The sequence below is a fragment of the Pelodiscus sinensis genome, chromosome 2, assembly GCF_052426305.1.
Source record: "Pelodiscus sinensis isolate ZL-2025 chromosome 2, ASM5242630v1, whole genome shotgun sequence".
In the NCBI taxonomy this organism is placed as follows: domain Eukaryota; kingdom Metazoa; phylum Chordata; order Testudines; family Trionychidae; genus Pelodiscus; species Pelodiscus sinensis.
The window spans coordinates 174685895-174702372 of NC_143053.1; the positions used below are offsets into that span (position 1 = coordinate 174685895).

General features: G+C 41.3%; 1 protein-coding gene across 7 annotated transcripts in view; it reads left to right on the plus strand.

Moving 5' to 3' along the window:
* Positions 1 to 16478, plus strand: part of PDE1C (phosphodiesterase 1C) — a 439666-nt gene that overhangs the window by 347334 nt on the left and 75854 nt on the right. For all 7 annotated transcript variants that reach the window (XR_016348931.1, XM_006124030.4, XM_089776557.1 and 4 more), the window contains 2 exons: positions 10126 to 10226; positions 11398 to 11526. Coding sequence is in view for 6 of the 7 variants with exons in the window: in XM_006124030.4 (XP_006124092.3) it covers positions 10126 to 10226; positions 11398 to 11526 (230 nt within the window). In the remaining variant the exon portion in view is untranslated. The remainder of the gene's footprint in view (positions 1 to 10125; positions 10227 to 11397; positions 11527 to 16478) is intronic.

The following is a 16478-nucleotide window of genomic DNA, read 5'->3' on the forward strand; positions in this document are numbered from 1 at the left end:
ATTTACTTATTCCTACAATATAAGAACTAGGGCTAATAGGTACTGGGTTGAAAACAAACAAAAGGAAGTTTTTCTTCACTCAGCGCATAGTCAACCTCTGGAACTCCTTGCCAGAGGATGTGGTGAAGGCTAGGACTTTAACAGGGTTTGAAAAAGAGCTAGATAGATTTATGGAGGTTATGTCCATCAATGGCTATTAGCCAGGATGGGTAGGAATGGTGTCCCTAGCCTCTGTTTCTCTGGAGGTGGGTGACAGGGGAGGGATCACATGAGAATTACCTGCTGTGTTCCCTCCCTCTGGGGCATTTGGTATTGGCCACTGTTGGCATACAGGATACTGGGCTAGATGGACCATTGGTTTGACCCAGTATGGCCATTCTTATATTCTTATGTGAGAGGGGTGGTCAGCTGGTTGAAGACTATACACAAAGATTGGTTCTTAATAGATCCTCCCAGTTTGACAGGGAACTATCAGTGGGGTCCCACAGGGATCTGGTCCAGGTCCTCTACTAATCAATATTTTAATTAATGATATGGATAATGGAGTGGAGAGCATGTTTATAAAATCTGCAGATGACAGCAGGCTGGGAGCACTAGCATGTGCTTTGGAAGACAGGATTAGATGTCAAAATGACCATGAGAAATTGGAGAATTGTTATGCAATCAACAAGATGCGATTCAATAAAGACAAGTGCAAACCACCACACTTAAGATGGAAAAATCAAATGCACAGCTCTTACTGCTTAGATAATTATTCCTCGTTTTCTACAAGTGAAAAGGATGTGAATTATAGTAGATCACAAAATGAATATGAACCAACAATGAGATAGAGCTGCAGGAAGCCTAATATCAACTCTAGGGGTTTTTAGCAGTTTTGTGGTAAATATGGTAGGTTGTTCCACTATACTCTGTACTGATGAGGCCTCAGTTGGTGTACTGTTTCCAGTACTGGGCACCACACTTTAGGGAAGCTGTGGACACTTGGAAAGCAATTCAGAGAACAGCTACCAAAATGATAAAAGGTCTAAAAAACCCTGCCATATGAGGAAAGGTTAAAACGGGACAGGTTTAGTCTTGAGACAAGAAGTCTGAGGAGGGGAATCTGATAATAGTCTTCTAATATGTCAAGGGCTGTTATAAAGAGGCTAATGATTGAGTGTTCTCAATATCCACTGAAAGTAAGACAAGAAATAGGCTTACTCTTCAGAAAGGAAAATTTAGACCAGACATCAAGAAAATCTTTCTAATGGTAAGGATAGTTTAGCAGAGGAATAAGATTCCAGTGCAGGGTATGCAATCCCTGTCATTGGAAGTATGTAAGAACAGGCTATATAAATGCTTGTCAGGTTTGGTCTAGGTTTACTTGGTCCTGTTCAGCACAGGGCCTGGACTGGATAACCTCTTGGGCTATGTCTAGACTGCAAGCCTCTTTCGAAAAAGAGCATCTAGACTGCAAGCGGAACTTTAGAAAAAGCAAGCCGCTTTTTCGAAAGAAAGCAGCGAGTGAGTCTGGATGCTCTCTTTCTAAAAAGCCCTGTTGGCATTCAAGAACACCTTTTTTCGAAAGAGCACTTTCGAAAAAAGGCGTTCTTCCTCGTGAAATGAGGTTTACCGCCGTCGAAAGAAAAGCTACGTTCTTTCGATTTAATTTCGAAAGAACGCGGCTGCAGTCTAGACGCAGGTGAAGTTTTTTCGAAAAAAGGCTACTTTTTTCGAAAAAACCCCTGAGTCTGGACACAGCCTTGGTGTCACTTCTAGTCCTACATTTTTTATGATTAGAAAGAAATGCTTTTAATTTACAGAGAGGCTCTGGGATGTTTTACTTTTTCATTTTGAGAGGAAACAATATTCTGGAACATGTGTGAAGGTTACAGGGCATGAATATTCTGGATTTACACTTAAGTGAGGGAGAGCACAATTTGACTCATTGTGTCCAGATATCCAGTGTAGCAGGTGTGTCAAGGAGACTTTTGCCTGTGTAAATCCTAAAAGATCACCCGTGTGTTTGTATAATCCTTTAGATGTCATAAGGCACACTAATAGTGAATACCCTATATAGACCATTACAAATTTCAACTCAAGGTATGTGAGGAAGTGTTTGCTATTTCTTGGGAACAGTTCTACACAGTTGTTTACAATGTCAAATTACGTGTGTCATTTGCCATAAACTCTATGGTAACAGATTGCAAAAACCACTCTCCACCAATAGGAACAAAGAGGGACTCCATAATACGATATTTCAGGAGTGACTTTTCAGTTCCATATCACTTCTGAGAAGACTTTTTTCCTATGGTGTATTTGTATGTCTTGGTACCTTCCCTTCCTGTGCTGAGTGTTATAGGATATGATGCTTCTCACTAGTAAAAGTGTGTGGCTTATTTTGCAGTCCTTCCTGTGTATCAAGGAAATGCAGAGTACCATATTTTCCTGTTTGCAGGTTTTGTTCTGACCTAGTAATATTCAGATTGAGGCTTGGGAGCTGCAAGTGGCTCTTTAATGTGTCTTCTGCGGCTTTTTGCAGCACATGATATTAAAATGCTGTGTAATTTAGTTTTTAACTAATCAGGATGATTTTACTATGTTATTAACCAATTATAGAATACTTGGCCATTTTGCTGTAAGAATTATATATACAGTTTTGTGTATAAATAATAAATGAAACAATGAAGTCACACTATTGTGGCTCTTTTGGCTAATGTTGATCGCTTAGGCTGTGTCTAGACTACATGGCTCCATTAGGGTTGTAGGCAAAAGCAAATGAAGCCATGATTTAAATGATCGCGGCTTCATTTAAATTTACATGGCTGCCGCACTGAGCCGACAAACAGCTGATCAGCTGTTTGTCGGCTCAGCGCGGCAGCCATGTAAATTTAAATGAAGCCGCGATCATTTAAATCGCGGCTTCATTTGCCTTTGCCAAAAAAACAAATCTACATGGCTCCGTCGACGGAGCCATGTAGTCTAGACATACCCTTATTTAGCTCCTGAGCCATTGAGGTCTGAGAACACTAACCAGTACATTTACTTACTCAAGTGTGCAGTGCTGTCCTTGCCAGAGGAGGCTGTGAAGGCTAGGACTATAATAGAGTTTAAAGAGAAGCTGGATAAATTCATGGAGGTTAGGACCATAAAAGGCTATTAGCCAGGGGATAAAATGGTGTCCTTGGCCTCTGTTTGTCAGAGGCTGGAGAGGGATGGCAGGAGACAAATCGCTTGATCATTGTCTTCGGTCCATCCTCTCTGGGGCACCTGGTGCTGGCCACTGTCGGCAGACAGGATACTGGGATAGATGGACCTTTGGTCTGACCCAGTTCGGCCGTTCTTATGTTCTTATGCTGTGGGCTGAAAGTATCTCAGAGCCAATGGATCCAATCCTGAATTTTGTGCTCACCCAGGAACTCCAAGTGAAGTCTGTAAGGCTTTCTGGTGTGCAAAGAATACAAGGTCATACTTATGCCTAGTGAATAATGACTGGTTCTTCATTAATATAATCTAGATGAAATGATAGGGTCATAGGAATTGCCATGCTGGGTAGATCAATAGTTCATGTAATCTAGTGTCCTGTCTCTAAAAGTGGCCAGCATCAGTTCCCAGAGAGAAATTGCAAATTTCTGTAATAAGTAATTATGCCCTAGCGTGGTGGAAGCTTGTGCTTCACCCATATGGTTAGCGATTGACATAAGGGTTTATGTCCCTTTACAATAGACCTTTTACATGTATTTATCAGTAGGATGACCAGAAATGAACTCTGTATTCCAGATGAAGAGCTACCATATCTATATAGATATAATATATAATGGCAGTATAATATTTTCAGCATTATCTCTTCTACTTTGATGTACTGGAATATTTTTTATGTTCATATTTCAGGGGAATAAATACTCAAACACACAATTTAGAAAAACTGCATAGATATCTGTGAAACATTTTTCTCTCATTCTTCCTTTCTTTGATTAACTCTGTTATTCAAGTAAAACTCAGTTGTTGTTTTTCTCTTATATGAATATTATCTAATTATTCTTGATAATTATTGGGAATAGGAGATCCAATGGATCTCTTTGTGCAACCACACAGTTGCAAACCATAAATGATTAGAGTGTTTCCTGTACTTCTGTAATTCTTGATAATGTCACATTTCATAGAGCAGAGCTGTAAAACTACTGAAGCACAGGATTTCTCTGACAATTGTGTTTGAACTAAATGGGGGGAAAACCTGCTGGCTTTTATGGTTAATTAGCAGATTTCCATGATTACATGAGATCTGAAACTGATACCTTCTTTGGAACGAATGAACATAAACCCCAAGAAAAGGAGTAAGTTAATTATGTCCAATTCTCCCTTTGCATCATTTTCCTGTCTTTCCTGGCAATGCATTCCATTCACTTTTGCACTGGGAAGCTCATCTAATCCGAACATGTTCTCACTCCCTGGCTACATCTACACTGGCATGATTTTCCGAAAATACTTTTAAAGCATTTTCGGAAAAGCACGTCTAGATTGGCAGGATGCTTTTCCGCAAAGGCACTTTTTGCGGAAAAGCGTCCGTGGCCAATCTAGATGCGGTTTTCCGCAAAAAAGCCCCGATCTCCATTTTCTACACTGGCCCTTTTGCACAAAAGACTTTTGCCCGAATGGGAGCAGCATAGTATTTCCGGAAAAGCACTGACAATCTTACATGAGATCGTCAGTGCTTTTCCGGAAATTCAAGCGGCCAGTGTAGACAGCTGGCAAGTTTTTCCGGAAAAGCGGCTGATTTTTCCGGAAAAACTTGCCAGTCTAGACACAGCCCCTATGTATCACTTTTTTTTGAGTGTATCACTTTGGTATATATGGTTGTGCCGATTTTCTTCCACATATTGATCTGAGGAAGTGGGTCTGGCCCACGAAAGCTCATCACCTAATAAACGATCTTGTTAGTCTTTAAAGTGCTACATAGTTCGTTTTTTTGTTTCAGCTACACCAGACTAACACGGCTGCATCTCTATCCCTATGCACACAGTGAGTCTTTTGTTTAGACTCTAGTGGCTCTTCTTAGTAGTTAATTCGTCATGTTTATTATACCTTTGTGAACAACAGCCATGCCTCATTTCCCTTTCTTTGTTCCCAGCTTGGGATCCAGTGCTCATTCTTTGATTCATTTCTTTCTTTCCATTATCTTTGAAGAGTTTGTTCTGGATTGTTTTTGTTGCTCCAGAAATAAAAAACATGCACATTTCCTTGCTCTCTCCTTCCTCCTATTCCCCCTTCCCTTCACCATGAGGGAGCCCTGCTGCTGTCTTAATCATTTTAAGGACTTTGTTCTTTAAAGCTAGCCCCATTCTGCAAGATGAACTCCGTCATAGCCTAATAAGAGGTAATATCCCCACTTGCATGAAGATTGCCTCTGTTCGGTGCAGCCTGGCATTTTCTTTATTTTCTTTATGATGGCTGTAGTTGAAGTGGGGACTGAAAACTTTTGATTATTTTCCAGAGGTTTTATTTTTCCCATTTACTCTGAGCTATTTTAACTAGACGTTATTTTTACTGGGTTGTATTTGTCATCCACTGTTCCTCTATAGTAACCCTATGCTGTTTCCTGTGCATGTTCTCAGTTAAAGGTATTTTACTCCTGTCTGCAGTTGCCTTCCACTCCATTTCAAGGCCAAGTCTACACTACGGGATAAGTTCAAATTAAGATACGCAACTCCAGCTACATTAATTACGTAGCTAGAGTTGACATACCTTGATTTGAACTTTGGAGCCATCCCCACAGTGGGAGGTCAATTGGAAAAACACTCTTGTCAACTTCCCTTACTTCTTGCAAGAAGGAGGAGTAGCAGCATTGACAGGGGCACTGTGACGCTTCCCCAGTGTCACTCCCTCCCTTAGTCCATTGATAGTGGTTTTTCTTGCCTTTTTGTTCCGTGTACCCGTCTTCGTTTTCCACGCCTCGGGACAAGAGGGGCGGGGAAGGGGGACCCGGGCCCACCCCCTCTCACGGGTCCCAGCCCAGGGCCCTAAGGGTTCGGCTCAGTAATGACCTGACCCGGCTGATGGGGTTCGTGACCTTAACTCGTCAGCCCACCAGCCTGTCCCGGCTCTGCCCTGGGCTGCTTCCTTCCCCGTCCTTCCTGGGTCGACTTGGTGGCTGTAGCCCGAGCAGCTTCCCTACCGAGGGGTGGGTAGCCTCCGTGCGCCTGCTCCTCGTCCCCCTCCTTGGACCGCGGGCGAAGAGGGTTCGCTTCCTCTCCCTCTCCCCCCCTCCTTCCTGGCGCGGGATCCGTTTTTAAAAGCCCCATCGGGGCCGTGACCTCCTCTGCCCCCGGAGGCCCCGCCCCTTACGTCGGCGCCGCTCCGCGTTATCGCGGCAGTGCGCCTGACGTCCCGGTGGCTCTCCCGTGGCACCGGGTGTCCCGCTTCTCAGCGGCCTCGGCCGCGCAGCCTCCGAGCAGCCCGGACAGCACGGGATTACTCCCTGCTGCCGGGTGCACAGCGCGTCCTGGCGCCGCTCTCCTGTGCCATGCTCCGTCACAGGCACTCTAAGCATTTGATTTAGTGGGTCCTTACTAGACCCACTAAATCAAACATTTTAGAAGATTGACCTCTGGAGCATCAATCCACAGGTAAGTATAGACATGGTCCAAGACTCTGCATTGCTCTGACCTTGTTTGACCATGGAAGGTCTGATGAGACTTCAAGCCAGTTTAATGACTCTCCAGATATATTATAATAGTAACTCAGCAGAGAGAATGGACTCCAGGAGCAGAGACACTGCTTCCATTTGGGAAATGAAAAACCTGTTGGAAGAATTGACGTGAAGGTCTATTGCATACCGATTCCTAGAGAACCAGCAACCTGGTCTTCCCTGATCTAACATAGTGTTATAATTGCTCTTAACATCATTATGATATCAGTCATACTGGGTCAGACCAAGAGTACATCTAGAACAGTATCCTGTCTTCCGACAGTGGCCAGTACTAGAACAGGTAATCATCAGGAGATCCATCCCCAGTTGTCCGTTCCCAGTTTCTGGCAAACATAGGCTAGGGACACCATCCTGCCCACCTGGCTAATAGCCATTGATGGACTTAACCTCCATGTTGCTTGAAGAAAGAAGTTATCTTCCTTGCCAACAGTTCATGCTATTTGTCCTCAGGACAGATATGGCAACATCGAGACAACAAAAGCTTTACCACAACTAATGTTCTCCAAATCTCTTCTAATTCTGGAAGGAACATAGGTGGGGATAAGAGAGTAGTTAGTCTCCATGTCTGTGCACTCCTTGTTCATCTGAATAAAAATGCTAAGAAGAGTTACTGGGTTGATTGGGGAACAGACTGCCTATCTTAGGAGAAGAGACTGAAAGATCTTGGAAGACTGGATGAGAAGGCTGAGAAGCATATGATTGCCCCCTATGAGTACATTAGAGGGGTAAATACTAGAGAGGCTGAAGAGCTATCCAAGCAAAAGGAAAAATGGATATAAACCAGCTGAGAACAGTCCATCTGGGAATTAGAATGTTTCTAACCATCATAGGGGTGAGGTTCTGGAACAGCCTCCAAGTAGTTATAGGGCCAAACAACTTAATTAGTTTAAAGAGGAAGATGGACATGTTTATGAGTGTAATTCTGTGAAGTTAGGAAGAAGGGTTCAGAAGCCCTGGGGCTCACTTCTGGTTTATGTGTTGTGTTCCTAAAGCTCTTGTTTCAGGGTTTCAGCAGCCACCTGCAGGGGTCAGGAAGGGATTTTTTTCTCCCCCAAATACATTCTAGGATGTTGTTTTAATTTTCTTCCTGTGAAGCATGAGGGATGCCCAGTGCTGAAGATGAGACATTGAGTGGGGAGGGAGAGGGCTCTGACGTGGCACCAAGCATTTTCTCTCTCAAGTACTTGGCTGGCGGGTTCCTGTGCACATGCTCAGGGTTGAACTAATCGCCAGATGTGGGGCTGAAAAGGATTTTTTTCACATGTCAGATTAGCAGTGATGGTGGGCTTGTTTGATTTTTTTCCAGCATATGGGTGCGGGTCACTTGCCAGGATTATCTGCCTGTATCTCACGTAATCATTTCCCTGTCATTGCAGTGGCCTTGGGCACTGGAGAACTTCGGTCATATGTGTTCTCTGCCTGTGGCATATCATAGACTAATCTCTCATTGGTTCTAACGTTTGGGTCTATCATGGTTCCTTCCCCACTCTGGCACAATACATGCAAAAGTGGGGGCCAGCAAAAATACCCCAAAACCTTATCTACCAGACTTTGGTATAAAACTTTCCCCCCAGAATCTTAACAACCTAAATTTTGGGAATAAAATCTCCGCTACCACCCAAATATTAATAAAGCAACCAGGGAGAGACTACTTGGGAAATCTCACCCCTAAAGTACAAACCAGGACACAAAAATTAACCACTACCAGGTTAATAAAAAGAAAGAAAACTTTTTATCACCACACTATTCATGTTGCAGGCATGATGACTAGATGGAAAAGTTACAAAATAATATACCCATGGAGAAACTCCATGGGCCTAGAACTTAGTTACAAAAGAAAGCCAAAACATCAGATCTCATTTCCCAAACCATAAAATAATAAAACAGATTTATCTAAACTTTACCCTTCTTACAGAAAGTGAAGAATTGTTTCTTGGAGGCAGAGACATATCTGTCCCCCTCAGAAGCTGGAGGGAACTCTCCCAGGGCCAAGGCGGGAAACCCCAAAATTCCTTTGTCCTAGTTTGAGATTCCTACCTACATTCCTACTGGCTAACTCTACCTGAGTTAGGTATAGTGAACCCCTTAGTCCTTAGGACAGTAGAGGCTGCAGAGTCTTGCCAGTGAGTAGTTCAGGGTTACCGCAGAGGGGGAGTGTGGTTGCAGCACATAGGAGATGGCCAGTGGTGGGGCTGCTGTGTGTATGCAAAGGTTGGGAGAGCACCATAGGAGGGAAGAGAGCTGGATAGACCCTACTTACAGGGCCCCACTAAAACCTAGAATTATCCCTGCTTCCCAGCTGCATTTTCATCTAGTATGGACAGTCACTAGTGCTTTGTTCTCAGTATATTATGTAAACATTCATTATTTTAATTGAAATGGCTCTCCTGGAGGTAAGTACGTGTTATAGATGGGGAAACTGAGACATAAATTGATTAAGTAATTGATTTAAGAAAACGCGATTTGGGCTCCTCCAAGAATCAGGTGCTTTTGAAAATGTTCCCCCATGAAATTCTGAATATTTTTCTATTCATTATAAATAAACAACTAGAATTACATTTTTGTAGTGCTGTATTTTTGCTTTACTATTCTATGTTTTGCTATTTTGTAAATACATAATATTCAGTGAATTCAGTAATTCACAAAGGGTCTCTGAGTCATTGGGAATTCACAAGGTTCTAGTGTCTAGACTACAGGGTTTTGTCGACAAAAGTGGACTTTTGTCGACAAAACTATACCTGCGTCCACACTATCGCTGAGTTCTGTCAACAGAATTCAGCAGTTTTGTCGACGCTGCTAAACCTCATTTTATGAGGCATAACACCTTCTGTCGACAGAGTTTCTGTCGACAGAAGGTGTTATTGCATGTAAACTGTCCTTTGCGTCCACACTACCATGTCGACAAAGCAGCTTGCTTTGTCGACAGAACTCAATGTAGTCTAGACGCTCTTTGTCGACAGAAGTTTTGTCGACAGTATCTGTCGACAAAACTTCTGTCGACAGAAGCCTGTAGTCTAGACGTACCCTTCGAGTCTTGTAACATCACTATCTTAAACACACGATAGCTGATTGCCTGTGTTTGTTTTTTTTTACATACTCCACTATGTTTTGTGTTTCTCTTAGAAGAGCACCTCCCTTTCCCAAGTGTACATATTTTTGGTCATATTTCTTCTCTTCTTGCTTCAGCCCTTTTAGTGTCAAAATGTTTTAAATAGTTTGTCAGGGTTTAATTTATTTAGATCACCCTTTGAGAATACTAGTGGTTCTGCTTTCATGTATGAGCTGCAGAAGTTTGCTTTGGAACAGCTGACAGGCTGTAGGGAAAAGTCAGTGATGTGCAGTGTGTATTGTTAGCAAGAGAGAGCTTGCCTTAATAGACAAAAGCCTTAATGCTTGAGAAACAACAGCTTATCTGATTACTTTATAATCTTCTTTTTCAGCACTGGCTGACAGAGCTGGAGATCTTTGCTATGATCTTCGCAGCTGCCGTCCATGACTATGAACACACTGGAACCACCAACAACTTTCACATTCAGACACGGTGAGGCCTTTGTGAGTTACTTAAGGAAGAGAAGGAAGAATGCTCATTTTTTTCTATACCAGGCTCTCCTGGGACTCTTTTATTTTGTGTTTTCTTAATATTTACATAGATAAAATGTTGAAAAAATTGTATGTGGAAGAAATTTGAGAGTTACTATATTTTGTGATTATGCATATCTTCCATTCATGGGGACAAATTCCACTGTTACACCAGTGTAAAGTTGAAATATATCCACTAACTTCAAATAGATTAACCTCAAATAGATGCCATTGAGAAGATAATTTGGGCCAGTAATTTATGTATCATAAACTTGGCAGTTGCTGGAATAATTTTGGAGGTATTCTGGTTACGTTTCTTTTTCTTCTGTTTGTTTCAACTTGAAGACGACAACATATAGTTGAATGATTCAAATGAAAAATAGATATTCCTCAAGAAATAATAAAGAAGTGGGAACAGCAGATCAGCAGCTTTCACCAGTGCCTCTCCCTGCCGAATGCCACGCCTGCAGAATAGAATGTGTTTACAATGCTTCAATGTTTATTGTGGTAGCCATATTTGTAAACATTGGAGAGAACTGCAGAACATTTAGGTGGGCAAGAACTTGACTACACCAGTGTCATTTTGGAAGCAGTCAACTCTTTTGAAGTTAGGCATCTAACTTCCACTGACTTTCCATGAGAGTTGGGAACCTAACTGCTTTTTGTGTCAAACGTCAGGTGTTTTCAGTGGGAGGTCTATTGGTAGCAGTGGTCGTACCATGAATTCCTTGTATAAAATAATCAGTTCAGACAATACAATTGGGACCAAGCTTACAATCCCCAACTCAGTGTTTTACCTTAGTAAGAATTGACTAAAAGCCTCATTGTTTCTTCCAGTGACTGATATCTACATGGTAGTTAGCAGCCGAATCTTAAGAATCTTTAACACAGAAATTGGGTGGGTCTTAAGCAGTGAATAGGGACTGGTTTACACAGGGCTTTATCCCTAAGGTAAATTTTAACCATTGGTGTTAATGTTTTCCTCAGCTATGTAGCAATGAGTACAGCATTGCACTTACTAAATAAATACCAACATACAGTGTGTAATTGTGTATCATGGTAGTATTTCTGAATGAGATATTGACAAACAATGGAAAGAAACATCACTTTTTCCACATTCTTTTAACTTCTAGGTCAGATCCAGCCATTCTGTACAATGACCGATCTGTGCTCGAAAATCATCACGTTAGTGCAGCCTATCGCCTTTTGCAAGAAGACGAGGAGATGAACATTTTGTCTAACCTCTCAAAGGATGATTGGAGGTAAGAACCAATTGGCAAGGGGAAGTTACAACCAGGCCATTTGCAATTGCTACATTTCTTTGAATAATAGGATCCACCAACAGCTGTATTGTTATTAGTAAATAAAAGGATGTTTAAAAATCTTTATCTCATTTTCCCCCTCTCACTTTCAATTGCCGCACTCAGGACTAAATTCAAAAGTGATGTGTGAAGTTATTTAACTTGTAATGGAATCTATTCATTATTCTCTCCTAGATCTCCCTGCATCCACTTATCACTGTGTAGGTGACTAGACTGGTGGCCTGATTTTCATTTAAACAGACTTAAATTAAATTTAAGCCCATTCTGAGGACCGTTTCTACTGTCTGAACATTATAAATGAGCCGGAGTGTAAATGAGAAATAGGGCTCGAGAGTATATGTGGGTGTAATAGACATTTCAAGAAGCCAAAACAAGGTGCAATTTAAGACACACACTCAATTTATTTAAAAAAATCAGCATTTTTAAATAACAAATTATTCAAACTGAAAGAGGGCTTTTTATCTTGTTTTTAAACGAAATAGATATCTGATGCTTTCAAAATAACAATTATGCATAAAACATGCATGTGCCGGACAGGAAGAATCTTTTGACTTCAAAGGAAATTGAGGGCACTCAGCAATACTTCTCTAGTCCCTCATAAGATGGGTCAGGGAGGGGAAGTTACACCCTGTTCCTCCTCCACTGGATTTCTTTTCCACATTCACCCAGACTTCCCAACACAAGAATTTTTTATGAGTGATGGAGCCAGATTGACAACAAGGTAACCCTAGCTGATCAACCGGCCTAAATCCCAGAACCACACATGGTTGGTGTCATTCAAAAGTCAGCACTACAGATGACTGGCTAATATCTTGTGGGTTCATAATCAGATAAACTCTGAAGAAAGAAACACGTTAACAGTCAGTGTGACAGGAATCTTGAAAAAGGAATAAAACCAGCTTTGTGGATTGTAGTTTTAAAATCTAATTTACTTTTCAAGATCTAGGTTGCACAGTGAAAAGGAGCTGAACATTTCATCTAACAGCATGCGGCTGTTGTGTTGACATTCAGTAAATGTAAGGGATTTTTTTTCTAAATTAAAAGACAACTTGTTTTCACTCAGATATATAAGATACCACGGAAAACAGATTTTTAAAGTTATAAACATTTCCCTACCATATATAAAATAGAAACATAATTTCCTACAAACAAATCTGTTCCCTCTGGGTCTAATTTTTCCTTGGCATAACTCAAGTGGTCATGGCACATCAGTTGTGTTGGATTCATGCAGGTTGTGAAGTGTTTTAGTATGGAAGTTTCTATATGTATGATAATGATATTTCAAAGAAGAAGGAATTTAAGGTCCTGAGTTCAGCAAAGTACTAAAGCATGTATCTACATTGAAGGTAGTGGATCTATTCAGTGTTCACAATTAAGTCTGTGCTTATGTTTCTTGCTGAAACTTAATGATGAGGGGTGAGAAGAAATAGTGAAAAAAAATTAAAGGAATTTGTCCAAGCAGATTGGGTTCAAAATTTAAATTTTGTCCTAAAACCTCCATCTCCTCCCCCGAAAAAGGGAGGGATGTATAAAGCACAGTGGAACAGACTTATTCCTGTCATTACTACATTGTCCTCGAACTTAAATGTGGGCCTATGACATAACAGTTTCCTAGATTCTGTTTATTTCTACTATTTTCCTCTTCTGCTACCATCTTAATTCCCCCCTTCTTCCCTTAATATCATTTTAGGGATAATATCTTGCATTCCAATATAGTTCACTACATGCAGGTATTGAAATGCTATAACCTCTTAGATGGGGGCCATCAGCTAATCATACAAGCAAAGCAAACTGTACCATTTTGCATTTATGAGGGAGGTAGTTTTGGCCAAAGAAAAAAAAAACATGGAAACTGGTTCTATCTGTCTTGGAAAGATGAAGCACAAAGTCAACCATGGGAAATAATCAAGTCTCTAAACTGTTTGTGACAAATAAATAAATAAATATAAATTTTACCAAATTTTAGGGGTCACCAAATGAAATTAATAAGTAGCAGGTTTAAAACAAACAAAAGGAATTTTTTCTTCACACAGCACACGATTGGCCTCTGAAACTCCTTGCCAGAGGAGGGTGTGAAGACCAGGACATTAACGGGTTCAAGAAAGAACTAGATAAATTAATGGTAGTTTGGTCCATCAATGACTATTAGCAGGGCTCGCTGAACTGCGGCGAGCCCTGCTCGCCAGCCGCGCTGTCCAGCGATCTGCGCATGCACAGATCATTCTGCTCATGCGCAGATCACCTGAACCCGGCTCTTCTGGGTTGCAATCTACTCGCCACGGACGAGGAGATTGCATTATTTGTGAGCCCTGACTATTAGCCAGGATGGGTAGGAATGGTGTCCCTAGCTTCTGTCAGAGGTTGGGAATGGGTGACTGGAGAGCCTGGGAATCACTTGATGATTTCCTGTTCTGTTCACTCTCTCTGGGGCATCTGGAATTGGCCACTGTCAGAAGACAAGCTACTGGGCTAGATGGACCTTTGGTCTGACCCAGTATGGCTGTTCTTATGTTCTTACCAAGAAAATAAAATTAAATAATTACCAGTGTGATCTCCCTACCACCACTCCCTACACTCTTACGGAGAACTGTGCGTTTGTCCGTTCAGTAAAAAGCAATGATTCATTCTGGGCTATAGTAAAAAGACACCTGCCCTCCATGGCCTCACAGAAGCAGTTGATTGCTGGCATGTCTCTATGTGCCCCTGCTGGAGGGGCAGGAAGGAGAAATGTGACTCTATGCAGCACCATCTTCACAGCTCCCATTGGCCGGTAGCCGCTCTGCACTCCCTTGAAAATTGGTATTGAAAAGTTCTAAGGTGTTACCCAAACCATACTTTCATTCACCAAAAACGTCTGGAATTTTTGAATTTGGTTAAACTCAACTTATATTTTTGTTTATTTTTCAGAACTGCCAGTGAACTGAAAAATTAGTTATTTTGCCCAGTTCTAGTCATAATGAATATTCCTTGGTATAATCATTTATGTCTGAAGAATCTAAGAGTAACACTTGGGAAATCTGTCTGTCTGTTCATATGGGTTTTATCAGTTTTATGGTGTTTAATCTTTCTAGTCTGGGAATGTGTTTTGGGTGAAGGTTCTTCTATCCAATCAGTACAAGAGATCTCGTGGCTTTTGCATGTGCAGGGAGAGCAGAGGAGCCTGGAAGAGGTCTATTGGGTTAGATCAGGGAACAAAGAGCTTAGTCATTAATTTAATTTTCTGCACTTTTTCTCTTTCACATTAAAGAGAAATATTTTTGCTGCTTGTTAAATATTTGCAAAGTTGATAGGTTGTTTCATCTGATGAATCCCTTTTGCTAAAGTATTCAACAAGTATATTATAAAACTGAAACTAAAACAGATCACACTGAATTAAGAAAATAAATTGCAGAAGAGAACAGATGCTTTCCAAGATACTGTTGTGGATCTCTTTTCTGGCACTAATAATTTCCATGCAGTTTATTGAAGTAGAGCATATTTATTACAAGCCCTTATTGGCAAGTACAGGATTAAAAAGACATCTGGAAAATGTTGAGCTCTTCAGCTCCTCTCAGTGTACAGCTCAGGAAATAGTGTCTAATGAAGGTTTTCACAAACCATTGTTAGCAGATGGGGGGTTATGATTCAACAGATGGGTACCTGAGCTCTCATATTATATAGTGCTGTGTGTGTATATGTGTGTGTGTTACTGATGTTTTGTTGTTATAGCTCAGTGATGCCTTTTGTAGGCTGGTTGAAACTCAGACGCACTTGTGAAGGTTCAAGTTAAAAAATTTGCCTACACATAAACTTCATTTGTACATATTACAGACAGGCATTTGAACAAGCAATTATATATTATTCTTGTCCAAATCTGGTATTTGTATGTGTGGAGTGCATGTGCATGCACAACACTTAGATGCCAGCCTTTCAAAATATTGCCTTGAAGGCAATGTTGTTCCTTTCCCTATTATTTTCCATGAGAATAAAAAAAGAGCCCCACAGTCCATGGTTTATACATAATTTTCTGCTATGCACAAAAACACATGCATTTGACTGAAGTGGAATGGACAAAGCACTATGCTGTTGGCAACAATCCTGCTATTGGGCCCAAGGGCATGGAACAGATGACCTCAATAGGCCTTTCCACTCCAATTTCTGTGACTTTATTTACATTTAATTCTTTCAGTAGGCAACAGCATAAATTGGGTGGGGCAAAGGAGAAAAACTGCATGGAACAAAATATCAAAAGATATTATGCAACATTTCATGAAATAAATGTCCTCGGGGCAGGTGTCCTAAAGATCATGTTAAAGTGGTGTCCGGCTGGACCAACGCAAGAGATTTAAAGAATCTATGTGTGCAAATTAAAGCAGACCAGAAATCACTGACCAGCCTACTAATGGTGCCACAATACACACCTGTGGCTTATGCATGTATAATTAATTACTTCAGGTGCAGTAATCAGTGGTAAAGATAGCATAGAAATAGTACCATATTACTTAAATGAATAGAATTTTTATCCCATGGTGGAAATATTGCAGCTTTGATTCTGCCCTAGAGGATAACACCAGAATAATGAAGTGGAAAGTCCCTTCTGGTGGAAAGTCCATCTGGAGATGCTGGGAAGCATCTTCAAATGCTTGCTGCAGCAGCCAGAATGTGGGCAGGGTGTGTGGTGAGGGCACTCATGAGGTGTGCTGATGCAGTGTGTTTACAAGGCAGTCTCTAAAGCCAGTTCTAAGTTAGATCTGTTTTTTTTCCAACGTGCACCCTCTTCCTCCCCTTCCCCCCACACTGACAGCAGTGATATTTTTTGTGCCCTCTCCGCACTGGAGTACAGCTGCCCCGATGACAACTCTGTAGAGGAGAAGGGGGTTTTGCAAAGTGCACCTGCCTGTCTCTGCAATATG